This window comes from Leptodactylus fuscus, chromosome 7, assembly GCF_031893055.1.
Source record: "Leptodactylus fuscus isolate aLepFus1 chromosome 7, aLepFus1.hap2, whole genome shotgun sequence".
Lineage (NCBI taxonomy): Eukaryota > Metazoa > Chordata > Amphibia > Anura > Leptodactylidae > Leptodactylus > Leptodactylus fuscus.
In genome coordinates this window covers 114,466,873-114,483,558 of record NC_134271.1, presented here as the reverse complement: position 1 = coordinate 114,483,558, position 16,686 = coordinate 114,466,873, and the positions used below count along the sequence as shown (strand labels likewise).

The following is a 16,686-nucleotide window of genomic DNA, read 5'->3' as shown; positions in this document are numbered from 1 at the left end:
GAGACTTAACGGGAGTCTGTCACCAGCACCCAACATAAGAAAACAACCCTCAGATCAATAGGTTAGATGTAAAGGAATTGATGAAAGAGCAATTCCCCAGTAGGTGCTGATGAACCCTGGGAGGGAGTTAATGACAAGACAATAGGTCCTATACTGAACCTGTTCACTGTCCCTTCCTATTTGCCTCATTGCCCTAAGCGGCAGAAGACAACTGGGTGGCAGTCCCTTCTTGGTATAGGTGATAACACAGAATGCAGACAAGACAAACAACAACAGACGGGAGGTCAGCTAGCCAAGAGGTCAGAACCAGTCAAGCAGCCAGTACAGAGTCAAAATCCAAGAGAGTAGTCAGAAGGAAATCCAATGGTCAGAAATATACACACAAACAGCAAAGAGTATAAAGCCAGCATACACAAGGCAATAGCAAGCACAAAGGTGAATGTGAGCAAGTAATATATATGAAGAAAGAACCCACCCCAGCCTTGATTATAAGATGGGTTGTCAATCACACAGGTAAGGCTAAGGTTAACTATTTGAAAGCAGAGGAAAACAATGTGTGAGAGATGGGGGTGGTGGAAAATCAATTACAGAGGTGAGGAAATATGACAGTGTTCAGACAGTACAAGAAGAACCTAAGAACCCTTCCCTCATAGATTGTAAGCCCTCGCAGGCAGGGCCCTCTACCCCACTGTGCCAGTCAGTTATTGTAAATAAGCAAGGAATCATAACTGAACACGTCTCCTGTGCTACAGCGTGCAAGCAGAAGAAAGAGCAGGTGAAAACGTTACATTAGAGTCACCTACATCAAACAGTGTTTTCCTCTTATGAAGCAATATCTCCATTACCAAGATATTGCCTTTTTTTGGTAATATATAGAGATGAGCGAGTACTATTCGAAACAGTAGTTTCGAATAGCACTCTTCCATAGGAATGAATGGGAGCGGCCGGCGCGCAGGGGGTTAAGCGGCAGGACGCCAGCCCCGGTTTCATCCATTCATTCCTATGGGAGAGCGCTATTCGAAACTACCGTTTCGAATAGTAAACGCTCATCTCTAGTAATAGACAAATGAACAAGAAGGGTGTTGTCACTGCTCCAAAGAGCTCATTGGCATATCAACAAAAATAGTGACAATGGAAAACACATTTGATTCAGGTGACCCTGACCTATGGGTTGATATAATGGGTTCAGGTGTTCAGGTGACAGATTCCCTTTAATACTACTCATGGCCGAGCGTGTACTGCAAATATATGTAGTAATAACAAATATTACCTGGAATATCCTACAATGCTGCCAATGCTGAATAAACTTAACAGCACCTAGTATATACATATGCCTATAAAAGAAGCTCACTCCTGTCTGCCTGTCTGATTTTAGGCTGAAGCACATTGCGAAAACGCAGTGCTATTGCTGCAACAGAAGTGCTGCGGCAAAAAACACTGCATTTTACAGTAGCTGCAAATGAAATGGGATTTTGGCTAATTCAATCCACACATTGCAGAAAAAAACTGCAGCGGAAAAGCTGCTTTCTCAAAAACACCCATGTTTTTGAAAATCGCAGCATGTCAGTTATACCTGTGGAAGCGCTGGTGTTTTCTGTATAGGTATAATAAAGGTAGAAAGTCCACAAAGAATAACTATGGAAACTATGGGAAAACACAATGAAAAAATACTGTAGAAAAAAACAAGATGTGTTTTTTATGCAGAGGGTTTCTTTGCTATTCTTCGCTACATAGTTACATAGTAGATGAGGTTGGATGAAGTAATCAGTCCATCAAGTCCAACCTATAACCCTACAATCCCCTGCAGTGTTGATCCGGGGGAAAGCAAAAAACCCCATGAGGCTCAAACTCCTCCACTAGGCTGAATCCATTACCTTAGTTAAGTTTCTTTCTACTATTTCTGCAGTTTTCACAGCAATATTTGACATTGTACATTGCGGACACTATATGTTATGGGATTTTAATCATTTGCTGACCGCCGAAGAACTTTAACTGTCCAGTAGGTCAGCAAATACTTCTACAATGATGTTTTCCAACATCACTGCAAAGTCTGCAGCTGCATAGAGATCATGCAGGGAAAGCTAAAAGCCAGACTGCCTATATGAAGACCAGAAATGGTTTATTACCATCCTTTCCTTCCTGATCTGTATATACACAGTGCTCAATAAGCATTACTTATATGGCACAAGAGGTGGTCCTGATGTCCTACCTTGGTCTCTGCAGTTAAAGAAGACCTTTCACGTCCTTGGGCACATGCGGTGTAATACACCGCTAGAGAGCTGATGGTGCATGAATTCAGCGCACCGTCGGCTTTCCTATTCTGTGCCCACGCTGAAGAGCTATCAGTGCCATTACCGTAGCTCTTCAGTGTCAGAAAGGCGTTTCTGACAGTCTGTCAGGAATGCCCTTCCTCACAGTAGCGTCTATAGCGCTGTACTGTGAGAGGGGGTGTTCCTTACTGCCCAGCCATGATGCTGAGCGGTGAGGAACACCCCTCCCCCAATACTAGTCTATGGACAAGTACTATCAGGAGTAGGGGGACATTCCTCACCGCTCAGCGTCCTCACAATAGGTGCTACTGTGAGATAGGGCGCTCCTGACTGACTGTCTTAAACGCCCTTCTGACAGTGAAGAGCTACGGTACCGGCACCAATAACTCTTCAGCGTGGGCACAGAATGGGAAAGCCGATAGTGCGCTGATTTCCGCTCTTCTAGCGGTGTATTAAACCACATGGGCCCCAGGAGGTGAAAGGTCCTCTTTAAGTGATTGGTGGGTGGTAAATAAAAGCATGACCAGCTGGGCTTATCCAACCCAGGTCAGCTCTACAGTGTATCCAAGAGATGACATTCCTTCATAACTGGGGTTAACATGTCTGCTCCACTGAAAGTCATCAATCAAAAAAACAAAGGTACAAATATTTTAATATGTTAAGTTATTTTTTAAAAAAAAAAAAAAAAAAAGACTAAAAATGGTCATGAATGGTGGAAAACGGCCCAGTCTTAGTTAAAGAAACAAAACAAAAAGCACAAAAAATATCCCAGCACTTTCTTCACAAATCTTTTTATTTCCTCTGATCCTAATTCATATCATATTACAATGAAAAAATATATAAATAAATCTTCTCTGTGTGTCCTATTAAGTCTGGATTCCCATCTGCGCCAGGCTCTCCGTCTTTCAGGTTTGCCCGGGCACCCAAATGACGGAGAGCCAGACCACTGAAAGAGCAGTTACCCGGGGACACCGTCAGGCCGCACTGACTATAATGATGCCTGCCAGGTGACCACTGTTTTCATACTGAAAGCGGCAGATAGAAAAGTCTTTCATGCAGGACTTTTATCTCTGATGATTTCTGGCGTTTTTTCTGCAGTTAAGTCTGCAGATGTGAATTTACATTATCAGACAGTCCCCTCCACCCTTTGTACGACTCACTGACTATAGGACAACTGGTTGGAGCAGGAACTTCCCTTCTTTGTCCTGTTAGTAGTAGGGCAAAGATATCTTTAAGCCCAACCCCTGAATAAGCCCTATCTCAATATGGAGGAGATTGACCAGGAGTTGTCTATGGGATTTCTATGTGACAGTTTGAGAAGTCTACAGCATTGTCTACAAGTTCTTGAAACATTTATTTCTAGGCTTTAGTGTTCCATATACCACATCAGAGGTGAAACCTCCAATATTCAATGGGAACTAAAAATGAGACATCCTCCCTACTTTGCCTTTGAACATGTCGTTCCCTGGATACCCAATATACAGTACGTGCCATTTATCTCTTTATGAGTGGCTCCCAGAGGAACGGGTGGGGTTGTTCTCTTGTACTGCTTGTCTTGTCTTCTTGTATGCTTATCTTCAAGTGTATTATTTTATTTCTTATATGTTTAGATTGGCAAAAATTGTAATGAAAAAAATCTAATAAAAAAAAAAATCCAATATTGTTCCATGATATTTCCTTTGAGATCTATGTTTATAAAACTGTAATATCGTCCGCTACACGATAACATATGGAGGACAGTAACATATACGACATGATGTTTCCAATGTCAAAACTGCAAATACAACGCTTGTTGTCAACTTGTACACATGTACCTTGTATCTTTGGTCTAAGCGGCGCGCCACAGTCCTGTAAATAGGCAAAATTAATAGTTTATTGATCACTGCAGCAGAAAGCTTGAGTCAAGAGGAGCGAGGTGACAGACAAGTAAATTGACTGTCTCACTAAAATGGTATCCTACAGTTCTCGGAGCTCAGGAGATTGATATATAGTGTTGTGGGAAAAGAGTCAGTATAAATTGTAATTTATTGATCTAAAATTTCAGCTTATTCTAGGCTTAGGAGTCCAGTAGGCGGTCCGATTCATTAACAACGTCCTCTGCAAGAATGTGCATGCAGAGGTAGGTGTCAAAATGGAGTAGGACCGCCCACTGGACTCCTAAACCCAATAAATGACAAGTTATACCGAAGCAAAGTCATCTGCGTAGCTCCTCCGCTATACCATAGTAGATCAGACTGAAATCTCCATAGACTTCAGTGCATCAGTTTAGATATCCTATATAAATACAGAGTCTAAACAAAGATAAGGAGGAGAAGAGAAGCCTAATAAGTTATATTACAATAATGATATTATATAATTAGAAATAATATTAGAATTCTTTATATGCAAATGTACTATTTATATATAAAGTTGCTTAATAAGTGGAAGTATGCTTTAAATAAGTTATCTTGTACTGTTCAGGATTTACAGAATGTATTATAGCACGCACCTTACAACTACATAGCCTTCAGAGCTGAAATCTGATCCTATTTTTTGCTAGTCTGCTCTTGTAATTGTATTTAAAGCAGTGCAAGAGATCTGGTAAGAAAAACACCTCAAAATATCTGATCTGCAAATAAATGATCTTTTCCTCCTATGTTCGGAAAATGTTGGCTATTTCCAATGGTAACCAGCAGAACTGCGAATGCAGCTCTGGACTATCATATGTGAGTTGTAGCTCCTTATGAGCAATGCAAGTTATAGAATCATGGGTGTAACTACCAGGTTAGGTGCAATGATTTATGACTATGGATGATCTCATGTGTACGGGTGTAACTACTGAGGTAGCAGTAGTAGCGGCTGCCACAGGGCCTGGGACGTTAGGGGGCCCAGGACATTAGGGAGCCTGGCTGTTACTTGCTGGAGTACCTCCAGCAGGAGGCGGGCCCTATTTACTTACCAATCCTCGCTCCTATTCATGGCCTCCGGCACTTTCCCTTCTGTGGAGGTGACTGTAAGCAGGAGCTGGGATCGGTAAGTGAGGTCGCAGGCAGGACCCGCGAACCCCACAAACTATCATTATACTCGGGGGGTCTTTTCATGACCTCCGAGTATAATGATCGAAGGCTCAGGGCAGGGGAGGTTAACATAAAAACACTATTACTTACCTCTCCTGACTCCAAAAGGCTTCAGGCCTACTTGTGTGACCTCACATGGGCCGGGCTTGCGTCCTTATTCATTGAAATGCAAGTGATGTCTCTTCCATCATTAAAGATGGACGACATCAGCAGAGCATGCGCCGGAGCCCAGGAGAGGTAAATAATAGGAGTTGGCCGCTCTTTTCATCAACTGTCTGGAAGTTTCAGGACATTTGACAAGTATGTCACATCCTTTAATGTAAATGAGTAGTGTGTGAGCTTTATGGATTTCATAAAATGAGATAGTCAAAGTATATGTTATTTCGGGTAATTAAATCAGGTCTATTAAACTTGTGGGGAATAGCTCAGGTAGATGCTTGTAGCAGTGGAGGAAACAGGGACACAGACACAGGCTTTATTCACATGTAACGCATACACTGCTTTTGCAAAGCCACAGGATAAACAAAACAAAACCCTTCTCGGCTGAGAAACTAACTTAGAAACTTTTCCCTGACTATACAGGAGACTGGCTACCAGTCTCCCACCTTGGCAACAACAATGGGTGGCACAGTACCTGCTTTGGAGGTCCGGTCTGGACAGTTCAGCTCTGTCAGTGTGGTGCCACCCTGCTAGTCTTCACACACAGACTGTTATTAGGGCCTGATTAGTCGGCTGACCTCCCTGGTGTGAATCCTTACTATACACCCTTTAGGTGCCTGGCTGGAATATATTTGTCTTCCCAGACCACACCCTTCACTCTCTCACAAACTATACAATAGAAGTACATAAGGACATTTCTTACATAAGAATACATGGCACTGGTATCACTGACTGAAATATATTCCGCCACCCATAGTGCATTAAAGCTGTCCCATAAAATGTTCCTGAGGGAACCAGGAAGTGGTGGTGAGGACGTCAGGCCTGTGGCATGTGACATCTAATGGGCCGCTGTTAACAGTAGACAGGCCGCGGTTTCGTCCCGGATTCTGCACATTCCAGAGGGAACACTAGACTCCAGCATTGGCCTATCTGCTACACCGCCCAATCCTGCCATGAGAGTATGGGATTAACATTCTGTCTTCAGAGCAGTTCCTGTGTGTGGATTACGTTTCAGCCTCGTTTTATCCATCCAGAGGACACATCTCAGGAAAGGGTTATTCATTTGTAAGACGGAGCAGACACCCACATCCATCATTCGGCTTTATAGATGAAGAAGATATTGCAGACTGATTCTGGTTATTGAACCAAATCAAGATACTTTTGATTGATAATACAAGTAATGGGGCGACTTATGTCATGTCACTATAGCTGATGTTCGGCCGATGGATGAATCAGTAACGCAATGTTTTAGAGTTTCGCCATTGCGACGTCTGCATGAGATGAGGCAATTACTTGATCTGGGTAAACAATGCAGGCACCAGTGATTATCTATATGGAAATGTATGATAATGACAAGCTTGGCATTGGTCAACAGACTCTTCAACAGATGCAGAGTCAAATGAAAGCCACGGCAGCTGCTTTAATAACACAGGCTCTAGATACAGCAGAGCAGGGTATGGGGTCTAGTACAATTCACACTGATACCACCATGTTATATGCTAGTGTGAATAGGCCATTGTATCAATGCAACAAGAGGTTAAATTTAACTCTGCGATATCCGAAGCAGCAATTGAGGGAACGACAAACACTATTTTCGTTAATGAAAGACAAGATGTATTTAATGCTTTCACTCAGTTACGTAATATGACCGATATATTATTTGGCATATTTGGCTGTATGCTCATTGACCTGGCAACGCTAAGTAGAGAATAAAGCACGTTCACGGCTGTGTCTGGTATTACAAATCAGTCTCATTGTGCTGCAATATCAGACTCACGGACAGAAGTGGTGCTGTTTCCAGAATGAAGGAGCCAGACAGTGTGCAAAAGCTTATATCGTGGTTACTTATAATTTTTTATAGGTTTTGGTGTTCCTTTAAAAGATTATTTAAAGGGGTACAAAAAGCGTGTCTATGTACAAGCCGTGCCATCGGTTTAAGCCATGGGACACCCAATAAAGGAGTCAAGGTGCTTCATTACTGAACATCCAGACACAGTGTCTTATCCTTATGTGCAGCTCTGTCTGGTCCGGCAGCACCACTCAATACATGAATGCTAGTCTAAGCTACAGTAATACTATATTATACACGTAGAGGGCAGTAGGTCAGTGGGTACGCAGCTTCAGAAACCAAAGGAAAAGGATTGTTCTTAGCTCTCTGCTTCACAAGAATTCCAAAGAATCTGGATTTTGTGTAAAAATACATTGATGCGATACAAGACCATACTAGTCCATGCTGGTCATCTACAGGTCACTTGGTCATATACCTCTCTGACGAGTGAGCACTGTAGTCATCGGGAGATATGATCCTGTGACTGCACATAAGGAAGAAGACAAAAAGAATGGGTCATTCACACAGAGGATTTTGGAGCTGATTTTGACATGGAATTCCAGCCAGAATCAACCAGGGTCGCAAGGCTCATGACAATTAGCCCCGTTGGGTCTCAGGCTAAACAGTGAACAACCCACAGTGAAAAACCAAAGATCAGCTTTGACTTTATGCCAAGGGTTTCCCAGAGCCAGGTTTTGGAAAGGAATCAACCACTTCAAAGACCAGGTCATAATCCTTGCCAAATTCCTCTGTGTAAACCTTACCATACTGAAAATATGTAAGTATTTACTCAAGTCTCCATTCTCTACTGGAATTCAGGGCTGTAGGGACTATTGCTTGGAATTTTGGGCATCAATATACAAGAAGGACGTAACTAAACTAGAAAATGCAGAGAAGGGCTACAAAAATTATAAAGGCAATGGATGGATTGGAGTACAACGATAGATTAATAAATTTGGGATTATTCAATTTAGAAAAAAGACGTCTATGGGAAGATCTAATAACAAGGTACAAATACAAGAATGAACAGCATAAAGAGCTTTCTAATGATCTGTTTACTTCAGTGACATGGGGACATCCTCTACGTGTGGAGGAGAGAAAGTAAGAATAGTGAGGCTATGGAACTCATTGGAAGTGGTGATGGTGGAATCATTGAGTGAGTTCTACAAGGGCTTGGATGCCTTTCTCACACTGAAAAATATTATGGGTTATGAGTTAAGGACTCGTTGATCCAGTTTTTATACTGACTGCCAGACTGGAGTCGGGAAGTAATTTTTTCACCAGACATGGGGCAGCTGGCATACGCCTCATGGGGTTTTTTGCCTTCCTCTGGATCAATACTGTAGGGTTATAGGTTGGACTTGATGGGTCTGTGTGTTCATCCAACCTCATCTACTATGTAACCTACAAGCAAGAACATGCCCATTATTGAAGAATATCCAATAATCCAGAAAATCTGCATCTCTGGCATCATAAACCCATGACATGCTATTACCATGATATGATGCAGCAACCGTGACCTGTTTTTTATATACTATATTTACTTTATAGAAAGGGAATACATTACAATATAGAAACATGAGGTTAGATAAAAATAACATAGGAACTTTCTAGAATATCAGCTCCAAATCCAATCTGACAAAGTACTTGGCATCCGGTATGTACCAATATAAAACAGTAATATGTGTTTGCATGGGAATGATATATACAGAGTTAACAAAAGCCAAGGCAGCTCTTCAGCCAGACACATAAAGCACAAAATAGGATGTAACCAAAGGGGTTATAAGGGATGACAAGTTTCATTAAGATCTGAACTTTTCTTTTCCAAAAGCTGCGACTGATCCAAATGATAGATTATACACTGAATGCTCTGATGAATCCTAATCAAAGCATTCACTCCAGACATCATTTAGCCGCTCCTGGCAGGCACCACACTCTTTTTTTGGCAATGCTTTCTGTTCAATATTTAGTTTGTCTTGAAACTAGGCAATTACTAATGTGTGTTAGGGAGCAGAAACAACAGCACTTGTTCAAGATGGGCAAGTAGCCGCCAACCAACCTGAAGCCACCCATACGATGGTCACCCAAGTCTATATATATGATAGTGCAAGATCAAGTGGCATAATAACCAAGCAACTAACTTTGTTCTTCCTCTAGTTACCATATGTGTACAAGTGAAAGAGCCCCTTTAATACCATCACTATTGTGGTGATCAATTCATGACCACAAGTCCAACATCCGCGCCATCCATCCCACAGAACAGCAGATTTTGGCATACCAAGCATTCTTTGCCGTGACATGGAAAATAAATATCTATAATAGTTTCATCCTCCCATAACTAAAGCTTTACATCACCACCATTCAAATATTTAAAGGGAGTCTATTACCAGAACTCAACCCAGATAGATAGATAGGTTAGGTTTGCCTGAATCAGTGTTTTTCCCTTGTGAATCGGCTTTTGTCATTGAGAGCTTGTTTGTATATGGTCAAGATTATATCTCAATAACTGAGACTCTGATTCACAAGGGGCAAACACACTTATCTATCTGTGGGGCTGGGCTCTGATGGCAGACTCCCTTTAAGTTTCATGTCCTAATAAATATACTAATTCAGTTTTTCCCATCGAAGACACTTATGTAATATCTATCTATTTAAAGAATGGAGGTCTCCTGAGCTTCGTTCTGCAAGTCAAGGCAACCTTTACTTTTATACCCCTATTCTCTAAATAGCTACAGTTCCCAGAGGTGCCTATGCCATAAATATCTAATGCAGGAAACCTGTTTCCAGCCTGTAACTGTGACATTGTTCAGTCATACTACAAATTATGTCTAAAGTAAAAAAGTTCCATATAATAAAACAGTAAATGTTCAAAACAATGTATAAAAAAAGATACTAAAATAGTATTGCACAATATAAAGTCTACGACCAACATTTGTTAAGAATGGCATTTATGCCTGCTTAAGAAAGGAGATGGCTGAAGTGTTTGGGGCCAAACGTTTCACAGTATCTGGTGAGTTTATTTAGGTCTAAAAGTCAGAAAATGAAAATGTGCCCCTATGTCACTCCAAAAGTTGTGTCGTATTCTGGCTTGTTGTTCAAAGGGGTTGGCTGACGTTTTAATGTTATTCCCTATCCATAGGGCTTGAACCCCTACTGTTCATGAGAACCATTCACTGCCTAAGGGACTGCCGGAGGTAGGTACAATGCAGTCATCTATATCATGACTACAACACTCCTTTTGCTTCTATGGACCCAAACTAGAGAACCATTTGGTGACCTAGGTTACAGCCAAAATAGACATTAAAATTTGGCTGTATGATGACCATCAGAAACCAGCCTAATGCAGGATACTATTGTCTAAATTAGGAATTAATTTTTTTAGATACGTGTGAACAACCCATGACTGCGAATCAAACATTTACGATACTTGGATTGACTCCATACAACTAATTGAAAAACGGTCGGTGTGCTTGGTTACTAGATAAACATATGCAATAAATCCATACTCCTCATTACCACAATGATCACCAAGTGAACTCTTCATATAGCAGCTGTCAGAAAGGCTAATAGACCAACAGAAATCTACTAAACAATCAAGCCAATGGCTAATGAACGGCCAAGGGCCACATTCACTCTGCAACCAAGTATTACATGATACAGGAAGAGAGATCTGTGCACATCTCTGGAAGGGAAGTGACTAGATGTCATTAAGGGTTTCACTAAGACTGGTCAATGAGCTAATAAACCAATAACAAGTCTCGTCCTACTCAGATTTCTAAGATATAAAACCTGACAATGGATGAAGAAACTGTTTTACCTCAGGGCTCAGCAACTGAAAGCAATATGCAGAGAGATAAAGAAGACAATATAGATGGCCGGCAACTGGGACTGTCATAAATCTGACAAGAGAAGTGTCCTGTAACCAGCTAGGCATGTGTAATGGCATGTGTAGTGTCCTGTAACCAGCTAGGCAACCAACTATAAACACTGAGGAGACATACTTAGCTATATCTGGAAAACAGAGCCATATACACAAAGGAAAGTATTGGACAAAGCTCTTCAGGTAGCTTAAGCTACAAGCTTAAATATGATCCTTGAGATGGATAGGTCATCAATACCAAATTGATTGAGAACTGACCCCTGGCACTCCTGATGATCAGCTGTTCTCAGCGACTGATACATAAAAGAATGGAGCAGGAAACCAGGTATTGCAGATTAGCTCCCTACCATATGACTAAGCTGCACCAAGTCAGTTTTGCTACTCCACAGAGGACAGAGCTGTCTGTTTCCTGATCCATTCTCTGTGTATTATTTGCTATGTACAACTGATCAATGGGGGTGACAGGTGTTAGACCTTCACAGATCTGATATTATAGGCCCAGGCTATGGACAGATATGGTGCTATTGTTGGAAGAAAAGGGCCATGCCTCTAAATCCTTTTACACCTATTGCCAGAGAGGAACCATCAGTAAAAACAGAACTAGTGGAACTGAAAAACTGTTTTTATGATGCTTTTATGCATCATGACAACTTCTTGAATTAAAGAGGACTGGTCATGTCCTCAAAAACTAAGACCGGACAAATACTTTATAACTAGAGTTTCCATGATTCCTTGGCACTTCTTCTTTCTACAATATCAGCGCCATCAGTTGTGGTATACAATAAACTGACAACTGAGTTGTCTGACAAAGTTTATACCAAGTGTCAAAATGGCTCAGGTCTATGGTTTACTGACACTGGGCGATGGAGATAACTTATGACAACAGTTGCAGAAGAATGGAAGGTCAGAGATAAAAACAGTGCCCATGTGTCAGTAAAGTACCAGCTATAATGATATGTAGCCAGATTAACTTTATGGAGGATGTCAGAGTTCCTCTTTAAATGGGTTATGTCACAGAAAATACTTATCCTCAGTGTGGGTCTGACCACGGAGACTCTCCAACAGATCGCAAGAATGGGGAGGTCCTTCGCCACCCCTGCAAATTGAGACTGACCACAGCCAGGATGAATGTAGGTATGACTGTGGTGGTTAGCACTCCCATTCATTTCAATAAGAGCGCAGAGATAATCGAAAGAAACACTTATGTCAAAGCACTGAACTTAAAAGTGAGATAAATGTGATCCAGAAGGTAGAACATTCCATTATCTATAACCATTATCTTATTAAGCTTTAGTGAATGCAGATCCAGATTTTAACACTATTTTAAACTATACCCCAAAACTACTGCAATGCAAAAGATGTTAGATGTTAGATGCAATACAATTTTGGAAATTGTGTCTGATAATTGTATTATCACTAAAAAGTCAACAAACACTTGATGGGTCTAGCGGTGTTATACATAGGAACATGGTTTGGACCAGCACTATATAGGATATATATTTCTACTGTACATTTATACCTTAGAATTTCAAATTTGCTATTTTATTCTTTGAATTATTGCTACCCTTTGGAGGCATGCATTATTATAGCACTTATATTTGTGCAGACAATATAGCGATATATTAGTCATTAATGAAGAATACTACTTACACAGTTTCATCATTCTTAAATTCTAGTTCACCATATGCATCTTCAAAATCTTCTCCTCCACCTTTTGCAGTGCCTTCAACAGTCCTAAAAGGGACAATGACAGTGCCCCGAGCTCCCGATGTCCTAAGAACTTTAACTTCCATTACACCAATGCTTTCACTAACACGTATGATGTCACATTCAAACGTAAAAATCCCAGCATGGTCATCATCTAATATAGTAACTGAGGCAACATACGGAGCGACCAAAACTGCTTTTGGGTAGGTAAAAGTATTGGGTTCTACAGGCTCTGGAGCATCAGTTATACGTATGTTACTAAGTCTCACAAAGAAATGTTCATCTTCTTCAAAGATGTCATCATCAATAATCCCAACTGAGAACTCCTTTTGGGTTTCTCCAGATTTAAAGACTAAGGTTCCTTCTGTGAACTCATAATCAGCTCCGGCATTCGCAGAACCATCTTCGGTTTTATAGTCCACCAACATGGTTTTGGAGATATCGCCGCCTTTTCTTACTACGGTCAACAAGACAGCACCACAATTTTCAAGGCATTGATAAGAACATGGATCAAAATAGATTTTGGACACAAACTCTTCAGATTCATCCAAGCATATGTCCTGCAAACTGGTGCACCTCTTTGATTGTTCCGCAGCATGCTTCTTTAGGATGTTACCTGCTCCAGTCATCATTCTGGTGGCTTGTATTCGGTAAAAGGCCCTGCTTTTCTGTTGATGTGACAAGGCATAATAGTTTGCCATTTCTACTAACTGATCTAAATCCTTCTCTGGGTGTTTTTGCTTTAAATCCTTAAGGATTCTTATCATATCACGGCGAGATTCATCTACTTCTTTTCCATCCAAGTTTAACAGATTTCCATCTAGAAAATGAGAATTCATGACTTTGCCATCCATTTCAATCCCTTTTGGGTGTTCTGCCTCAGTCTCAATCATGATTCCTCTGTGTTTGTCAGTCCGATACTTTTTGTGCATATATTTGTAGAAGAGAAGACGTCGGTCTGCCACCCAGGCAAGGACAACACATACAGGAAAAAAGAACAACGTAAGCAAACCTTCCCACACTTGCACCACTCCAGGAGAAAACACAGCTAGGATCATGTATAACCATATGTATGCAAAGATGCTCCATGCTGCAGTCACAAAAAATACTCGAAGATGCTTGATCTTTCGAACTTCACCATCGGGTATCACATAGACACAAATAGCAATAATGATGAACATGTTAAAAGCTGCACTCCCAACAATGGTTGATGGACCAAGGTCTCCAGCATAAAAATTATGGCCACATACCTCAATCAACGACAAAAGAATTTCAGGGGCAGAGGACCCAAGTGCCATGAGGGTTAAGTTGGAAACCGTTTCATTCCATACTCGAATAGTCGTTGTAGAGGTCTCACCATTGGGCTTTTTAATTATGATTTCCCGTTCTTGTGATGTTATGACCTCTATAGATGCCATAAAACGATCTGCAATGATCGACACGCCAAGAAACATGTAGATCATTGCCACAAAGTACACAATAACTCTGGCAATCTTATCTCCCAGGGAAGGGTTTTCTGGGTACCATATTGGCAAAATAACACCTGCCTTACAGTCAAAGGAACCAGTGCAGGTGTAGTTTTGTTTCTGTGGAGAGCTTGGGGGTTGTCCTGCATGAACCTGAAGACTCTGAAGAAGCAAGATGAAAGTGACAAGTCCAAAGTGAAGAAAAGCCGATGCAGGAGGCTGTAACTTTAACCAAGCCATACATAAATTTGATTTGGGAGCTCCTCCACAAGTAATCCTCCTCACAGATTGCTCCGGAGTCTGAAAGATAAGAAACAAAGATATGTTACTACATGTACATTACTAATCCGTCAATCAGCAGCACGTCAGTGGTGATGAGCACCAGGTCAAAGTCATGAGGCTAGGCTACAAACCACTCTGCCATACTGGGGAGAAACGTTGTCCCACAACCATGGAAAACTAATTTAAATTCATGTTGTGTGAAGAAATTCAAAGACTATTATATTATCATTTCGATTACTAAGGAGAAGCAGAACAAAGTAGGCCTTGAGTATACGTGTGCACTGTAACTCTATATAAGTTTTGAATTATACAAAGACATAATATGGTACCAATTGCAGTCTATGGGGGATTATATTGCACCTCCATACACCTCTGATTTTTTTTTTATGAAGGCAAACAAATTGTTATCTGCGCTAGTGGATGCCATAATACAGAGATATTCTCCACTACAAGTACTCCATAATATGCTTCTGTACAGAGGCACCAGACAGTGACCACATGGACTCCTTTATGGCACTGCATAGGAGCTGTTCACAGAACTTCAGGTCTATAGGTGCCCATATACCTTCCCCTAACCTTTTCTATATGAATGTAGGCTCGATCGGTGACCTAAATACAAAAGGATTTGGTGATGAAATTTGCCATGATGACACCTTCTTCCCCAACATCATCTGTTGGAGAATAGTCAATACACATACACATAAGACAATGGGTTGTTTCCATCAAAATGTTCTAATATTTATTGGGGCTTTTGTTGACTCACTCCATAAATAGTCATTTACAAAAACTGCATGCAGCATTGCATATATAAATTTACGTACATATGGGCAGATAAATGTTAGAAAATAACTTTTATTGATAATCCAAATAAAAAGTGTTCTGATGTCAAATAAATTTATTGCACAATTTATTCGACGCCAGGAAGCTTTTTGATTACATTATCAATAAAAGTTATTTTTTGATATTTGTCTGCCCATATGTACGTAAATTTTTGTTACTTTATTTAGCTTCAGGATTTTATTTGCTATAAATTTATGCTTCAGCATTGCATATAGCATCAGAGCCACCATGACACAGACCCTAATGTATGTCTAGATTATGTATCACTATTCTTATAAAATACCATGCTTGTGTTTTCCGCTTCTTTTACCACTATATATCCATTTCGATGAATTTTGCCCAATAATCTGTTCCACATACAGCTTCTGTTTCTGATGAAAGCCTAACCTCTCGAGGTCAATGACAAGCAATTAATGCTACTAAGCAATCTAATTCAACTTCAATGAGCGACATCTTCTCTGCACCCAGAGGCTCTGACAGTCAGTTATTGCGGTAATGGACAATTGTATTGATTAGTTAACCAACTAATTGAATAAAGTATCTCAAGCTGCTTCATTCTACTTTCATGTCAACCATTTTATATATACAAACTGGGTTGTACAGGTAGCGGAGTGCATTATTATCTAGCGTTTATGTACTTATTAGCTTTACAGATGGGAAAACAAATTCTATAAGGTATCTTATGTTCCAAAAGACTAAATTCATTGATAAAAGGGACTTGTTCAACTGGATAACCCTTGTCCAAAAGCCCTTTAAGCACATAGATGTCTGAAGAGGGGGATCAAATCCCTTTTGAGCTTTGGAGCACTTGGTAAGACTATAGATTACAGTATGTTCACATCTGAGTTGGTCCTGTGAGTACTACCTTTTCGCTTGGTGAAATTATGGCAAAAAAACATAGATACCTGAACAACCCCATTATAGTGAATGGTGCAACTTGGGGTCTGTTGTCTGTCATTAGATGGATCCATTTTAATGCTTAGTCCATTCTTCTGTTTCTACGGTGAAACAGATGAATGGATGAAAGCACCCCTACCCTTTGTTCACTTCCATGGATGTCATGTAATACTATGTTTTATCTGAAGTGACCATGGGAAGAATATGCAAATCTGCCTTCCATGATGTAATTAGGAAGTCAGGTGCCTCAGTGTTGCAAACCAATAGAGGGTGCTCACTGGAATGTGCAAGCCTGTCTTCC

General features: G+C 40.7%; 1 protein-coding gene across 4 annotated transcripts in view; it reads right to left on the bottom strand.

Annotated features, from left to right (window-relative positions):
* SLC8A3 (solute carrier family 8 member A3) overlaps positions 1 to 16,686 on the bottom strand; it is a 229,836-nt gene that overhangs the window by 143,591 nt on the left and 69,559 nt on the right. For all 4 annotated transcript variants that reach the window (XM_075282880.1, XM_075282877.1, XM_075282878.1 and 1 more), the window contains exon 2: positions 12,844 to 14,666. In XM_075282880.1, the coding sequence (XP_075138981.1) occupies positions 12,844 to 14,606 (1,763 nt within the window). In that variant the 5' untranslated portion in view covers positions 14,607 to 14,666. The remainder of the gene's footprint in view (positions 1 to 12,843; positions 14,667 to 16,686) is intronic.